This window comes from Protopterus annectens, chromosome 4.part1, assembly GCF_019279795.1.
Source record: "Protopterus annectens isolate FY-2018-M chromosome 4.part1, PAN1.0, whole genome shotgun sequence".
In the NCBI taxonomy this organism is placed as follows: Eukaryota; Metazoa; Chordata; order Ceratodontiformes; family Protopteridae; genus Protopterus; species Protopterus annectens.
The window spans coordinates 649,548,839-649,566,671 of NC_056734.1; the positions used below are offsets into that span (position 1 = coordinate 649,548,839).

General features: G+C 39.6%; 1 protein-coding gene across 1 annotated transcript in view; it reads right to left on the bottom strand.

Annotated features, from left to right (window-relative positions):
* Window positions 1–17,833, bottom strand: part of LOC122801263 — a 196,166-nt gene that overhangs the window by 107,023 nt on the left and 71,310 nt on the right. The window contains exons 4-6 of the mRNA XM_044070814.1: window positions 16,164–16,174; window positions 15,416–15,475; window positions 14,691–14,934 (exon numbers count right to left, since the gene is read on the bottom strand). Coding sequence (XP_043926749.1) covers window positions 14,691–14,934; window positions 15,416–15,475; window positions 16,164–16,174 — 315 coding nt within the window. The remainder of the gene's footprint in view (window positions 1–14,690; window positions 14,935–15,415; window positions 15,476–16,163; window positions 16,175–17,833) is intronic.

The window sequence follows — 17,833 nt, forward strand, 5'->3', positions numbered from 1 at the left end:
ATTATCCTGAGGAGTGGGACATCTGTGTGTTTTACAAGGGAGCCTCCTATGACCAAAATATTAAGTTGTGTAACGGCTTGCATTATGGACTTAGACGTTCAGGTTCCATGAAATTTGGCTGCACGTGTTGTGGTGGGTAGTGTTTTGGTAAAGTGCTTTTGGGGCTACTGAGGATACATCTTATAGATGCAATATCTGGGATGTCTTTGGGTTTAAGGAAGATTACATTTAAGATCTTTGGCAAATGTGGATCACTGTGTCTGATCCATACTGTGTACTTGGTGGTGCAGTGTGTGTATTGCTGACAACCTAATTGATACTATAAGTGCTTGTATGTGAGAACTTTGCCTCTAGTGATACTGTGTACTTACATCAATTGAGACAAGGAAGGATTACAGTCTTTCAACATGTGTTTTTGTCTGAAAATCATTTTCCCATGTCCAAGCAACCAGCAAATTGATAGGCCTGACAGTAGGTAGGTAAGGATATTTTTATTGTATGTTAGTTGAAGGTGAGTTCTTCAGTAGTTATAACATTTTTGTTTGCAACATAACGAGAAAGTGTATATTATATAAATGAAGGGCAGACGGATTGGTCCATTGAGGTGAAAGACCTGCAAGGTGGTTGATTGTTTGGGATTGTTAAAAAAATAAAAATACAGTAAGAGAGAATGTATTAATTTGTAAAAGGAAGCAAGAATCTGAACATGTGTGAGCTCATGTGGTCTGGATGTTATGGCGCGGGACAACTTCTGGTCATGGGATAGAACTCCTGGATGGGTATTACAGAGTGTAAGACCATGCATTAACTGCTGCTGTCATGTGGCTGGTTGCCCTAAACTTAGCTGTGGGAAGAACAGGGTGATCGGTCCCATATCACAAAGATGGCTCCTGTGAGCATCAAGAAAATCATTGCTAATACATTATGTTTCATTGTGCACTTCAAATTAACATTTATCCCAGACATATTTTCCCATAGTTTTTCTGTTGAGCCATGCTGTGTCATACATTTTGTGAGGAAAATGCTTGAATAAAACAAATTTCCTTTCTAAATGAATGCATGTCATTAGAAACATAATGAGCACGCAATGTTTGTAATCCCACTACTTCATCACACCTTTCAACTGTCCAGATTTTTTCAGAATGTCCAGATTTTATGTCATATTTTTGGCATGGTGCTCATAAAATTTGTCGTTTTCTGGTAGACTGCTGATGATTAAAATCACTAGGTAATGATATACATGTGAGTTTCAGACTCATCCTTCTGAAAATGCATGGCAACACAGATCTTGTTATTCTAGCAACTTTCTAAGTTTATGCAAGCAATAATTGGAGTCTGTCTCATGTTCTAGGCTTTGTTCAGATGTCTTGTGCTGTGAGGTTGAAACGTATGGGTCACATATATAGATAAAAAAAGATTGAGAAATAAGTAGTGCAGAAAATGTAACACTTGTGTCATGCATGATGCTACTGTTTTCTTTTGGCTATTGGTGGAGTTTGTCAGTGTATGCATTCTGTTGAATATTGATGTATGGCAGTGTGAAGTGGAGGGGAGTTGCTGCATTTTTGTACAGTAGAGAGCTGACTGTGGTATCATCTGATGCTTTGCTGGTTCTCATTGCTGTGGTGGTCTTAGATGTTTTGAACTGCTTGCTTGTAGGTATTTTACGTGTTTTCTCCATTTCGTTGTGTGCCAGACTTGGCCAAAGCCAGCTGGTGCTGTTGTTTTGGATGCTGGTCATGACAAGGCATTTGCGAGGAATGCTTTGGGTCATATATTTTTTTAACTGCTAGAGGAATGCTGTGTGGTGGCTTGCTGGTGATGGATGTGGTATCATCGAGGTTGAGGGATGGGGGTTTGGGTCTGTATTGCAGGCTAACACAAGTCAGGTCCCTGGTTGGTTCAATGAGCTGGGGCAGGTGTGAGAGGATTAGGTATTAAAGATGGGTGATGGGAAGGGTGTCTTTGTTATATGGTAAAAGGACAAATGGTTAGGCTTGTATTAGCTAATAGCCAAGTTTTGGGTGGGAGGGGTTGATAAGGAGGTATTGCTTTCAATAAATAATATTGTTTCTTTTATTTCAGATGACTTTGGTGAAATCGTTGCAACAGCAATGACTGCAAATAGTGGCTCAGGACAAATAATTATTTAAAGGAGATGGAGGAGCTGGTGGAGGTGAAAGCAACCCCTTTGAAAGTATATCGGATGAGAAGTCACAGGAAGCATCAGTAAGAGGAACAGCAATTGTGAGGTTCTGGAGGAAAGTGAGCCAGAAAATCAGATGGAGCTGCAAGTAAAGGGGTCAGCAGAGCTTTAGAGATGCAGCCCCAGTGCCTGCAGGTAATAGAATGACTGTGCAATTGAGTTTGGTTGAGATATAGGGGGATAGGTTAGATGTATTTCAAGGTTTAGGACCATAGCAAATTACAGGAATTGCTTAGATTCAAAGATCAGATGCAGGACTGAGTAGGCAGTTGGGAGCAGTGGGTATGGAAGAGGGAAGCCTTAGTCTGGAACCAGCAACTGCGGAGTTAGGCAGACAGGTAGATCAAGCTACAGGAGCAACTCACTACCAGCTAGGGCCATGGCCATGAGAGTGGTTGACTACTCAATCCTTTCTGTTGGGATGATTTGGGTGGTTTATTACCCCGCATATTACTATGGAAGTTAAGGAGAAGATCTGAAATATAGTATATGTTCATGTGGTTGAATTGATTTATGCAGGTGGAGTGCAGGGATTGTTGGGGGTGGAGGCCACTGCGACAAAGGATTTGCTGTTAGCTTTGGTGGCATTAGGGAGGAGGCAACAAGGTAGGTATAGGGATCAAACCTGGGACTATTTCACCATGGGGGTTTTCTACTAAATAGCAGTAGTTTTGGAAAAGGATTCATTGCAGGCAATGACCCTTTTGACATATTTTCTCATTATTTATGAGGTGCAGTGCTTGCTTGCTGGAAATGCCTATTTGCAATATGATCAGCAATTCTGTAACAGGAAGTCTGTTGATAAGATGCTGTGGTGAGAGATAAGGCATGCAGATATTTGGTTGGCTATCATGCTGTATGGTGCAGGCAGTCAAGCAAGACCTGCAAAGCATTCAAATAATAAAGGGAGACCTGTTGTGTCTTTAATTTGGGCAGGTGATCATGACCAGTATGTTTTCCCATTTTAGCTTGACTTGTTGGGAATCCCATGCCATTGTAAAATGCTGGCATAAGGATGGGCTGGTTTGGGCAGGCAGCAGCTTCTCTGGACAATGATGGACATATAGCCACTGGTTAGCCACACTTTTGGGTAGGGCTAATTTTTGAGAGTAGAGGGTAACGTTGTTCTTTAAAGGGGTGACATGACAGGAAGGTAGACATTTCTACTCACCTGTTAATATATTAGTTCTAACTGCATTACTTGAGAGTTTTCTGGACAAGCAGTTGGCAACAGAGTTGGTCGCAGAATTTACATGGTGGTTTGCCATTAACTCCATAGCTGGGGGCAGTAATTTACTGTGTAAGTATTTGCAATCAGTCAGAAGGAAAGCAGATATTATGCAGAAATTAAATGATAAAGAAGTGGAAGTGGAGAAAGTTTTAGGCCTGTTTGAGGGGCCATCTGTTCATTGCTTTCAGGTTTCCTCTTTGGGTTTGTTGCCCATGACTGGAGAGTTCAGACTGATTTGTCATTTATCATTTCCTGAAGGGGGATTGATGAATGATTACATATCCAGAGCTGATGCTCAAGTGCAATAAACTTCACTGGATGATACAGAGAGATTATTAAAGAGCTTGAGGATCTGTGACTTGAGAAGCTTGCTGTTGAGGCTGCATTTATGCTGGTGCCCATTAGGTGGCTTGATTGACCCTTGTTGAGGATGTTTGTGAGCAGGAAGTTTTATTTAGTTAAGGCCATGCCTATGGGCTATCCATGATGTGTTTTATATTTGAGAAGTTCAGTTCAGTTTTATAATGGATTTGGCAACAGAGGGTTAAACCAGCAGCCAGTTTATAATCTAGATGATTTTTCGCTGGTATGTGAAGGTCAAAAAGAGAGGTGGCACGTTTGTTGGCTTTTACTGCTATCCGCACTGAATTCAGAATGTCATTTGTACAAGGCAAGCTAGAGGGTCTGAGTAAAGTACTGAATATCTTTGGGAGTGACGATGGATGCAGATCAAGGCTTGTTTTGTTTGACTCAAGGAAAACTGATGAAGTTGAAGGGTAAGATTTAGCAAATTAAGGACAAAGAGATAATCAGGATTTGGGAGGTTGTGGAATTGCTTGGTTTGTTGAATTTTGTTTGTAGAATGATTGTGTTGGATAGAACTGTTTGCAGGATGGTTGCCAGTTTGTCAAGAGGAGGGAAAGCAAGCACCATTGGTTGAGAGTCAATAAATTAATTAAGGAGGATTTGAGCTTTTGGTCTGTTTTTCTTTAATTTTAGCTTTAATTGTGTTTCTTTTTGGCAGGGAACATGGGTGACATATGCTGAATTGTGTTTGATTATGGATGCTGCTCGGGCTCACAGTGTGCGGGATTATTTTGATGGTGAATGGTTTGCACTAAGATGGCTGGAAGGTTTGTCAGATGTTTGGAAGAAGGATACTGCATTTTTAGAACTTATGCTAGTTTGAGTGTATTCAGTTGTTTGGAGTAAGAGTTAAAGAATAAGATAGTGATATTTATCTATGCTAACAAGACAGTGGTACAAGTTTTAGCTAGAAAGACAGCTAGGTCTCCTTTAGTTGTATTGGTTCTGAGGAAGTTGATGTTACAGAACCTGCAGATTATCTTCATCTTTTCAGCTAGGCACGTGCCGGGCTGGGTCAATCACCTAGCTGTCAGCCTCTCCCAGTTTCAGTTTTTTCAGTTTTTAGGCTTTGGCACCAGAAGTAAATATATTACTGGTAACACTGACAGACAAGTTGTGGAATACTGGAAATACATGCCTGGTTGGTTAATCCAGCGATCTTAGGTGAGTTCCACATGGAAAGTGTATAAATGGGGGACTGTGGCCAGAATGCTGAAGAGTTTGGAGCAGATTCACCATCTCTGCTATTCTCATCCTATTTCTGACAGGACATTTTATTAAGTTATCACATTTGTTTGTTTTTTTTTTTTTGCTTAAAAACTAATAACTTAAACTATCCTGTTCAATATTATCAAAAAATAACAAATTATTCATTTATTTTCCTATCAAACTATTATCTGGAACATTTTCACACTTAAAAGATGTGCCATACAAAAATAAGCTCTCAAGACTCATCTCTAAAGAAGGAGTTCCAAATGGTTTTGACCAATGTCCAGGAACTATCTCTGAAAATGGACAAAATGGACAATAAACTGGACAATTTTAAGGAGAGATGTACAAAACAAATGGGACTAATTCAAGAGTCACTTAACCAACAGAAAGCGCAGATATCAGGAATAGCAGTAGCATTAAATGCTATGGAAAGGAGATTAAATGAAGAAGAAAATGATGCTGAATTTTATTAAAACAAAATACCTTACTGAGCAAAATGGATGACAGAGAACAGATCTTGGAGAAATAATATCAGCATTTTTGGTTTGCCTGAGAAAATAGAAGGGGTAGCATGACAAACCTTTTATCATCCTGGCTTCCTAACATTCTTCATCTGCCTGAAGCAATGTCCTACAGAACTGAGTGAACACACAAATCTTTGGCTCTTACTCCTTCTAAAAATGACCCAGCACCAAGACCTACTATTGCTACATTTTCTCCTTCGCAGCTTGGACAAAATCTCCTATCAGACTAGAAGGAAAAATAATAAGGTTTGACAATGACTATTCCTCCACAGTGATATCTAAAAAGAATGCTTTTTGCCTTTAATTAAAGAGCAAGAAAAAACAGATAATGGTTAATTTGCTTCTCCCTGCTAGACTTAAATTATTTCTTCCAGATGAGATTAGAATATTTGAGGACCTGGACACTGCATGTCCTTTTCAGAAAACAAAAAATATAATTGAACAAACAGAAGCTGTGGATTGGAAAAGCAGTTCCCTTAAATGAATGACTGAAAGACACGGATGGAAAATTAATGAGGAAAAAAAAAGGAAAATGAAGGAAAACTGACCATTTAACCAATCTCAATACTTTTAATTTTGCTAAGCTATTTAATACCTATTTCTCCATAAGAAGTATTGTTTATATCCCTCTCAAATCTTTTTTACTTTCAAAAAATGGAAACCTGGATGCACACTGCACTAAGGTAATTGTGTTATTTTATCATTAGTATTATTTTCACCCACTTGCATATACTTATTCTTATTTCAATATTTGATATTAATTTAGGTTGTAATATATTAACATCTAGACTGTATACTTTTTTAGATTATATTTAGAATCAATTACATATATTATTATTAACATTTAACATAAATATGCTACTTCTTGGTGCTGGTTCTGCATACAGGGTTTCTAGGTTCTTTTATTATAAAATCACAACCTTAAATTATTTAAAATTTTAAAATCCAGCTTTGAAGAGGTTTTACTGATGTAAACAGTTCTAATCAGACCACATCAGTAGAGTTTAAATGTTAATTGTTTGGTTCATTTAAGAGGGAGTTTGTACAGATGGAGATTTTTCTTTAAATATATTCATTTCTCTTTGAAGATGGGATGTTTTGATTCTAACTTGTTTCATTTGGCAGTTTATTAGTGATATTGTGATCCTAAAACAAATTGGGACTTGATGGTGGGTTGTGTAGGTTATGTTAAATCCTATTTTGTTCATTTGCATGCTGCCTTATGTTTCCTTGGTGTTTGCTGGGATCAAAGTAGCTATCGTGCCTTATGTTATATAGCTGATGTCCAGAGCATAGACTTCTTTATTTCTTTCTCTATTTCTATTTTAGCTTGCAGTGCATCTGACTGTTTGTTTTGAGATGATATTGGTTGGGTAGTGGATACATTTGTGATAGTATTGTTGCGGTTGAGCTCGTTGGAGATGATTAGTTTTAAACTGTTTGATTTATAAGACTAATGGAGTATGGGATGGCTTGGCAGTCTGTGCTTTTCATTATTTTAACTACATTAGGCTTGAGGGTTGACTGTTAACTGCTGAAGTTTTCTTACAGTCTCGCATTCGGTTTAAATTGAAAGTCTTGCCATGATCGCTAGTGATCTGACATCACAGCTTGCTTATTCACTTCTGTGTTAGCAAGCAGACAAAATAATTAATATGGAGATATCCTGGTTCTTAAATATATTTCTGACTAGCTTCTTTTGATTTTGGGGACTTGTACATTTAACACACTTCATTTTAACAAGATCATATAAATATTTAATTTGAGTTGAATGAAATGTTTTGTAAAAAGACTGAGAGTGGGTGGAGCTTGAAAGTGCAGCTCCGATAAGCACAAATTAACTTTAAATATATTTCAAATGGTTAATTTGGTTTTATAGAAACATTAGATTTTTAGTTGGCAGTGTACAAAAGCTAGTTCAACTTAGAAAATAAAATAAAAACTAATGTTTAAATAGCACAGAACCTACACAGTCTATTAGTGTATGTGATCCTGCACATCATGCAGCATTGCACAATCTTGCACCATGAATATTAATGATGATCTGGGCATGCAGGAAAGGTTTTGTGGCTCACCCCAGAGTTACGTGCAGCGAAACCTGTATAGTGAATGTGGATCATTACAGGGCAAAGGGCAAGCATACTTTTTCTGAAATATATGAAGTACGGAACACAAATGTATATGTCATGATATATTAACTGCAATCTTCAGTGATTTTACAATAAACCCCCGTTTTACAAGGAAAAGGCCAAATATATGATGCAAATATCTGCACAACCTGCTAAACTGTGGACAGTCTGCCATTTGTGTTGTAATTAATTGTTGTTATCCTTTTTTTAAATTTATTTATTTATTTTAAATTGCCAGTATTTGCACGATGTGCTGCTTGGCATAAACATGTTTAGCTATACTAAGCTGGTTTGCGGGAAGTGCAGCAGCACACAAACTGGAGGAATGGACCATAAGGGTTGTAGACAGGATCGAGACAGCCAGACATTTGAAATGGATGCATTTCATCAATAATATTGTGCATGCAATAGTCTCTAGGATGAAAAAAATACTTTACCATAGTCATTGGTTTTGGGTTCAAGAACCACACTTCCCAAATATACAATACTGTTATGTGTTCATCATTATTGTAATGTAACTCCCTAAAGTGTAATCAGTATAATCGGAACACGCATATGTGCAATATATGCAAATATCAAGGATTGGTGGCCACAGTCTGTACTACAGTCTGCCTCTGTTATAAACTGGGTAGTCTTAAAATTAAGGAAGAGACTAATTACAGGAGTTTGTAGTGTTGAAGGTAAAGGTAACAGAACAGAGAAAAATAATGGTATCACTGCTTTGTATGTCAGATATGAAGTTACTAATGTTCTCCCCTTTTCTGTTCTCACCCCAGCCCTTTTCTCTTTTTTTGTGTGTTTATTATTTTAATGTTTTTTTGGAGGGGGGGTTTATTATTTTTCTTGTTTTTTGTGTTTACTTTTTTATTATTTGTTTTTCTAACAGCACAGAGGGGTAGGACTGTCCCACACGATGAACCTGTCTCCACTCCACTGGCTACAGTACCACTGGCCAGCACATCTGGTGCAGTACCTGGTAGCACCTCCTCTGCCACACCTGCACTACCTGACCCCCACAGGTAGTTCTGCCTCAGAAGACAGGCCTGTGGCTCCCTCCAGGTGCAGTAGCTGAGGGGGGGTGAGTTTATCACCCATGATGAACTGCCAGGGATGTTAAACAGGACTGTGTGCTGCACTTTTGGTGCATGCCTTTGCCTGGGGGATCACCTGTTCTCCATCTTAGCACAGAGCACCCATAGGAGGCAGAGATGTCAGGCACTGCAGCCAGCAATGCAATGAGGTGACAGTGATGACAATCCACTGGGTGAGGGCTAGATTCTCACTGTTAACTGCGTCGATGTGCATGGGACTCAGATTTCCCATTCTCCTCCCCATCCATGGTGTTCACCCATCTCATCTGTCCTTCACTGTTCCTATCTCTTGTCTTATTTGCCTTGTCTGTCTGCAATTGCTTCCTCACCTGCCCAACTTACCTCACCCAGACATTTTGACATCCCTTCCCCAACATTCCTCTCTTTCGCTCTCTCTTAAAAAAAAAAAAAAAAAAATTTCCATACATAGCTCTCATGACAGACATAGTCCAAATTCAGCCAAATTTGTATGTTTTATTCTGGAAGAAATGGATAGCTATGGTTCTTTCCTACATCCTTCCTGCAAATTCCTGCCTTGTTTTAACTTTGTTCCTCTTCCTGTTTGCTATCCATTTCACCACTTTCCTATCTTCCCTATTTTTTCCTTTAAAGAAATATTGCACCATAGTGTGCGATGTGCACCAATGCACCACAGTGGTAAAAAGCAGTAATATAAGTCTAAATATAAGGTCTAAGTATTATATAGTTGGATTGGAAATCAGTAACATCTAGCCATATTGTAGACACCATGGATGGGGTGAGGGTGGGGATATTGTGAACAAATGGATGTTAAGTTGAGTGACATGGAGAATCGAGTCCTTACCCACTGGACTGTCATCACTGTCACCTTACTGCTCTGATGGCTGTAGTATCTGATGTCTGTATCTCCTTGTGTTATTTAATACAATGATGGAGAGCAATGTCTCCAGTCAGCATAGGCGTGCACCAACAGTGTGGTGCACAGTCCTATGCACCATCCCTGACAGTTCTTTAAGGGGATAAACTCACCCCCTCTGTGACTATGCTTTGAGGAAGTCCCAGGCTTGTCCCCTGGGGCAGATCTACCTGAAGGGCCAGGTAGTGCAGGGGTAGCAGAAGAGGTGCTAACAGCTACTGGGCAGCAGTGCTGTAGCCGGTGGAGAGGGAGCAGGTGGATACAGTGGGAAAGTCCTACCCTGCTCTGCTGTGGGAAAGCAAAAAATAAAAAAGTAAACACACACAAAAAAAAAAGATTGGAGTGAGAGAAAAAAAGGAGAGAACATTATTAATTTCATACGTGCCATACAAAGCATTAATACAATTATTTTACTCTATTCTATTACCTTTACTTTTAACACTACAAAGTCCAAACAAATACCTTTGTTTACTGTTCAAACTACCCAGCATCTAACAAATGCACAATATACTCCAGATTGCAGCAAGCAATCCTTGATGTGCGCATACATGCACATATGTGCAGTCCAAATGTACTGAATACAGTTTACAGGAAGCCAGTGATGACACTGCTTTACAGCTCTGATGTTACATTGCAATACTGATAAAACCTTAACATATTGAATATATATATATATATATATATATATATATATATATATATATATATATATACACACAGACATTTAATATATTTGGGAAATGTGGATTTTGAAGGCACAACCTATGACTACTTTGTAATAATGAATTACTGTTTTGCCCTCTAGAGTAATGCATGCATACTTCCCTATTACAGTTATGAAATGAATGCTCAATTTGATCCAATTGCTTCTCCACCTGCCCAACTTACCTCTCCCAGACATTTCAACATCCCTTCCCCAACATTCCTCTCTCTCTCTCAAAAAAAAAATCCCATACATAGCTCTCCATTTCGCACACAAGTGTTCATGACCCTTATAGTCCAAATGTATATATTGTACCCTCTCACAAAATCACTATGAGTATTCTAATTTGTACTACTTGTGTGAAAAAAAAAATTGCGATAATTACTGTTCTTATAATATCTGTAATAACTTCTATTTTAACTTTGTATTAACTCTATATGATTTCTTGGAGATTTTCTCCCCGGGCCTCTACTGAAAATGGACATGTCTCCAGCTAGACTAGCCCCGTCAACAAATGTAAAATAAAATAAATAAAATAAAAATAAATAAAATAAATAAATTCAGCCATTCAATTGCTATCCATTTGACCACTTTCCTATGTTCCCTATTTTTCCTTTAAAGAAATATTGTGCCATAGTGTGCAATATTCACCAAAGCACCACAGTGGTAAAAAGCAGTAATATAAGAGTAAATACCAGGTTGAAGTATTATATAGTTGGATTGGAAATCAGTACCATCTAGCCATATTGTAGACACCATGAATAGGGTGAGGGTGGGGATATTGCGAACCCATGGATGTCAAGTTGGGTGATATTGAGAATCAAGTCCTCACCCACTGCACTGTCATCACTGTCACCTCACTGCAGTGATGGCTGCAGTATCCGAGGTCTGCATCTCCTTGTGTTATTTAATACAATGATGGAGAGAAGTGTCTCCAGTCAGCATAGGCGTGCACCAACAGTATGGTGCACAGTCCTATGCACCATCCCTGACAGTTCATCACAGGTGATAAACTCAACCCCTCTGCCACTATGCCTTGAGGGAGTCACAGGCATGTCCTCTGGGGCAGATCTACCTGAGGGGCCAGGTAGTGCAGGGGTGGCAAAAGGGGTGCTAACAGGTACTGCACCAGATGTGCTGGGCAGCAGTGCTGTAGTCAGTGGAGTGGGGGCAGGTGGATCCAGTTGGGCAGTCCTTCCCTGCTGTGCTGTGGGAAAAACAAAAAATAAAAAAAGTAAACACACAAAAAAAAAAGAAAAATAATAAAAAAGGGTTGGAGTAAGAGAAAAAAGGAGAGAATATTAGTAACTTCATATGTGCCAAACAAAGCATTAATACAATTATTTTACTCTATTCTATTACCTTTACTTTTAACACTACAAAGTCCTAACAAATACCTTTGTTCACTGTTAAAACTACCCAGCATCTAACAGATGCACAATATACTCCAGACTACAGTAAGCAATCCTTGATATGTGCATACATGCATATATGTGCAGTCCAAATGTACTGAATACAGTTTACAGGAAGCCAGTGATGACACTGCTTTACAGCTCTGATGTTACATTGCAATACTGATAAAACCTTAACATATTTAATATTATATATATATATATATATATATATATATATATATATATATATTAATATATTTTGGAAATGCAGATTTTGATGGCACAACCTATGACTACTTTGTAATAACGAATTACTGTTTTGCCCTCCAGAGTAATGCATGCATACTTCCCTATTACAGTTATGAAATGAATGCTCAATTTGATGCAACTGTATAAGCAACAGATAAATGTGTTGTAACTTTTTAATGCTAAATAATCCCACTGTTGGGATGCATACATACCACATGAGTCTCACATCCATGCCAATCTAGCATCATAAGTCTGCACATATAGTGCCTGGTCTATGACAACTGCGGATAAAACAGAACAGAACAGAATACCATTAAGCATACAAATCCTGACTATATCCGGCTTTAATTCTGAAAAGTAGTCTCTGTAAATAACACTTACACATTTGTGGTGCACCCCAGTCCTACATTCCTCAATCCAATGGTTGAGGATATCCCTCTTCCTCATCCTGAGGTCTCTGTAGTGCTTCCTACAATTTTCACCAGTGCGGGGATACCAGTAGCATTGGTCAAAGCCTGGGCCAGACTATTCCATGCCTCTGCATTGCAGTCTGAGCCACAATAGCCCCTCTGCAACAGCCTGGGCCCATGTTCATTGACTAGGAGTCCAACAAACACTTTGGGTTCCTGAAAACTCCATCTTTGAGCACGGAATCTCAAAAACTCTCCAGGAATGCCAGCCATGCCTATCACAGATGGAGACCAATGTAGAATAATATTTTCCCACCAATTGCAGGTATCGCACATACTAGGAGTGGGCACTTTCTGGATTTGCAACATTTGAAAGTGTTGTTAATCTGTTACTATCGTGTAAACACATTGCGCAAGAGTGAGCGCTGCCGAAAAATGTGTTTGAGCGATGTCCAATACTATTAATTGAATACATCCGGTGTATGTGTAGCTGTCTGGGTCCTGCCTGCTACATAGGTGTCCCATTCATGTGGTTTGTGCACTGCATTGCGCAAGAGTGAGCGCTGCTGAAAAATGTGTTTGAGCGATGTCCAGTACTATTAATTGAATGCATCCGGTGTATGTGTAGCTGTCTGGGTCCTGCCTGCTATATAGGTGTCCCATTCATGTGGTTTGTGCACTGCAATTTTACAAGCAAACTAAGTGCACATATTTATTTATTTTACTTTATTTTACATTTGTTGGCCGAGCTAGTCTAGCTGGATACATGTCCATTTTCAGTAGAGGCCCATGGAGAAAAGCTCCAAGAAATCATACAAAGTTAATATAGAAGTTATGACAGATATTATAAAAACAGCAATTGTTACATAAAATCATTAGTGTTTTTTTTTTCACACAAGAAGTACAAATTATAATACTCATAGTGATTTTGTGAGAAGGTACAATATACATATATACATAAATTTATATGCAATGATATAGTATATTGAAACATAAAGGGAAGATAATACAGGATGTAGGGTGAGAATGAGTGAATAGGAAAAGAGTTAGTCAGGGCTAGTACATAGCTTTCTCTGTTTGTGCTACATGGGGCATGGCACAAATAGGAAATAAAACATAAAATAAAAATGTACAATATTAAACTGCAAACAAGGGAAAATACATGTTGTGTTGTCAAACAAGCCTAACATCAGAGTATCATGGAATCCCAAGCCTTACAACAGTATTCAGTACAAAGTAGCAACAATTGCATGCTCTCAACTATTTACATATCCAATCACAATATATAATCACTCTCAACTATTTACATATCCAATCACAATATATGTCACAGGTAAAATGAACATTTCTACAACAGAAATGCAGATATAGTAAGCAATAACCTAACTATGCATCCTCAGCATCAGACACTGATTTTGTATCCCTAAATCACAAAGGTGGAACACAGGGATCTGAAAAGTTATCACTTGCAGAGGTTGGTGTGTGTGGGCCAGGAAGCCTAGTCTGATCCAAAAAGCTGGTGAGTGTGTGTGAGTAAGAAGGCATACATTTGGACCAAAATAAAAAAGGGAAGATACAGAAAGTGAATACCAGGTGTGTGTGTGTGTGTGTGTGTGTGTGTGTGTGTGTGTGTGTGTGTGTGTGTGTGTGTGTGTGTGTGTGTGTGTGAGTGTGTGTGCGTGTGTGTGTGAGTGTTCTCCATTTGAAATTGGTGGGTGAGTGTGTGCATGGATACAGTCAAGTGGAGTGCTAGCTCTATGTCTTGTTCTGTTGGACAGGTGTGAGCTGTGCATGGTAGAGGTTGCAGTTCATTGTTGTCATCCTCGACTGCAAGACCTGGCTTTGCCAGGAGTTGCACTGGCATATTACTGTCCAAAACCAAGCTTAGATGCACTGCTGCTATGTGATTGCTGTCTGCTGGATAAGCTCCCTTCCTGGGAACTCCAAGGGCCAACACCCCATGGCCTGCAATGGAAGTACTGCCACTATGGGAGCATGATCTAGAACTGCCACATGGGCTGACAGAAGGTGATGTTGCTGTCCTATCCCCATGGGGATGCTGTACCCCTCTCTGCTGAAGTTCCATCACAGACACTACTCAATCCAACATGTCATGTATGCACTCCATGACATCAGCAGCATGGTGTAGGCATTCTCACATGTCAAGCTATGCCACATTCATCCTCTTCTGACCACCACTATCACTCATCCTTTGTGACAACTTGCCTACACTTTGGCTATGGTCAGACTCAACAGACACCGAAACTGCAGTAGTCCCACACCCCCCAATGAATGTCATCAAAGTGAACCTGTCCAACTTCTGTGGGCCCAGTGGACTGTGTAGGCATAGGTCTTCTGGCTGTATCAAACATCAGTATAGGGGATGGCTGAATGACAATCTCTGTGTCAGATTCAACTTCTGCCCATCCAGACTGTGCCTCACTTTGGCCACCATCATTGTCAAACTCAGATGACATACTGGCATTAGGTGGCGCAGTGCCCACAGTTCCACTGAGAGAAACACCTGCCAGAAAAATACAGAAACACAGAAATAGCTTAGAAATGGAAATACTACACTGCAATATATGCTAACAAAGTAACAATGCTGCCAGTATTACTGAAAGCTTAGCACTATGGAAAACATGACTTTAATACAAATTACACTTTACAATCTTGCTTTATATTGATTAGCACTACTGTAATGACAGCATTTCATTTACCAGCTGCAGAGGGCAGGCATGCCTGTAGGCCAACTGGACCTATAAGAAGTGAAGCAAGAGGTAAGGCCAACCACACGACAATCAACAGTAACACAGGGTCTACTACATTGTCCCCTGAATAGGAGAAATTAATCCAAGAATGTTGTTTACTATCACAAGCTAAGCATATACCTGTAGCAATCTTCTAACCACCAAAACAAAAAACAGATGTGCCACAAATAACAACTTCATTTAAATGCCTTGACCTGTACAACATTATTCCACTATTCAAATAACTAGACTTACCTGGAAGATCCTCCTGTGATGTGGTTGGTGGAGGGAGGTCCTGCTGCATTGATGGTAGACCTGGAAGATGTTAAGAAAGAGATAAGGCCAATAAAACCACATTCAGCACTAACAGAGATAGTAATGTAGTTGCACATTTAAAGCTGCAAAGAACACAAATGTGCACAATAATGTGTCTGACAACTACAGGCTAAGCAAAACTTATAACAGTAGCAGTCTGCAATCCCCACAAACAAACAGCTACACGTGACACACACTTAACCTATTCATTTCTCTTCTGGCAATATACAACATTATTCAACAGTACACATAGCAAGGCCTACCTGTAAGTTACTCCTGGGATTTTGACACACTGGCACCCACATCAAGGACATGTTGCACATCAGTGTCTTGGGAGTTCTGGCTGCTCCTGAGGTCAGTGAAGAACTGTTCATTGGGGTCAGTGATTGTTGCATAGCAGGGCCTCCACCTTTACCCATGAAGTCCTGACCTACTGCAGCAGCTCTTCATCTAGCAGCTGTTATCATGTCAATGTCTCTATGGTGCACCTGATCATACGTTCGTCCATGGTCACATATGGCGTTGACATTGGCAACCACTTTTTGCCATAATGTCATTTGACGGGCACTATCTCACCTGCCCCTTTGGAGTAGATACTCACCATGGATGCATAGGCCATTTACTACGGCCTTGTTTTCCTCATTGGTAAATAGTGAGTGTCAGGGATTCACACCTCTGTATGCCATACCTGTACTTGGCCTGAAAGAAGACAGATGTAGAATATACATAACTATCACATAACTACAACATAACTGTTTTAGATGCACCATAGAAGGTAGATAGTCAGTATTACTCAATGACGAAACATACAGCAGTCAAAATATGAGAACTGTTAACAGGCAGGATGCAAAACAAGGCAATTGACTATTGAAACATATTCTTAGTGCCATAACACTACCTCACCCTAACTATCATCCCCACAAAGGTACAGGCAATTGCCACTGCCATGTAACATTACAGCTTAGAAGTGCTACAAGTGATGTCAATGTGCTTGTCTATGAAGCATTTTTAGATATTTCCCACACAGCAGTCTAACCTATGTATTTACCTGTGTTGACAATCATGAGTAACTGTACAATGCTAATATTAGACTTGTAAGTCATACATAAAGATAACATTGGAGAACTCTGTACTTCACAAGATTTTGAAATACAGTCCAGCAAATGCTATATGTAGGTAACAAAAATTAAACATGACTCCCATATCTGGCACACATCACAGCTGTAATTGCTCTGCTGTCATGTTATAATACTTTCTGTTCAAATTAAACTACATTTACTTGATTACTATACCAAGTTAAGACAGTCATATATATGGCATATTATTATTACAGAATACAATGTGGGGTCAGCACTTACCTTGCAATTGCAGCAATTTGCACAGTTTTATTTCAGGGCTGACTCTGTCTTTTACATGCAGTACACAGTCATTACATGAGGTGGTAAAGGTTGTATGATTCACCTGGCATCAATTTCAATTTATGTATGTCAGAAGGAGAATGATATTAGGCACATAGGTTGTCAGTGAATGTGCTATGCATTGTCTCTTAGCAAAAGCAAGGCTATACTGTGCACATTTAGTTTTGCCTCTGTTCACTGCAGCTGGTGGTTCCCCCTCCAAGTCCTCCTCTGACTGTGGCTGTGGTTATCTTGGTGTTGTTGGGGTGATGTGTGCCCCTTCCCTTTGTGATCCTGCTGCAGCTGTTTCAGCAGGATCAGATTGTGTAGCACAGCACATACTGTGAAGACTTTTGTATGTGTATGTGGATCATACTTCAAGGCTCCACCGGCTGTATCTAGGCACCTGAGCCATGACTTCAGCAGCCTAAACACATGCTCTATGATGTTTCTAGTTTGACCATTTGCCTAATTATATCATTCTTCTGTGGGTGTGTGTGCACTTCTGATGGGTGTCATCAGCCATGGTCCCAGTGCATAGCCAGCATCCCCCAGTAAATATCTCTGTGGGATGTCCCCCCTAGCAAACATCTGCTACAGCTGTGATGTGTGCTAGATATGGGAGTCATGATAAATGCCAGGGTTGCCAGCAAACACATTAAAGATAATTCTCTGGGCATTCGCATGAGTTGGCAGTTGGTGGAGGGGAACCCATTCTGGTTATAGCAGATTCTACCCCGATCACTAGGTAGTGCCTTGATCTGTACATGAGTGCTGTCTATAGCACCTTGTACTTCAGGGTAGTGTGCTACCTGGTAGAAGTGGACCATATTTCTGTCCCTCTCCTCAGAACTATGGGAAAATCATATGTGCTCAGTATTATGTATGAGCATAGCATCCAGGAATTGGTGGAAGATCCCGGATGCTGATGCATGTGACAAACGCATCATGTCCCTATTTG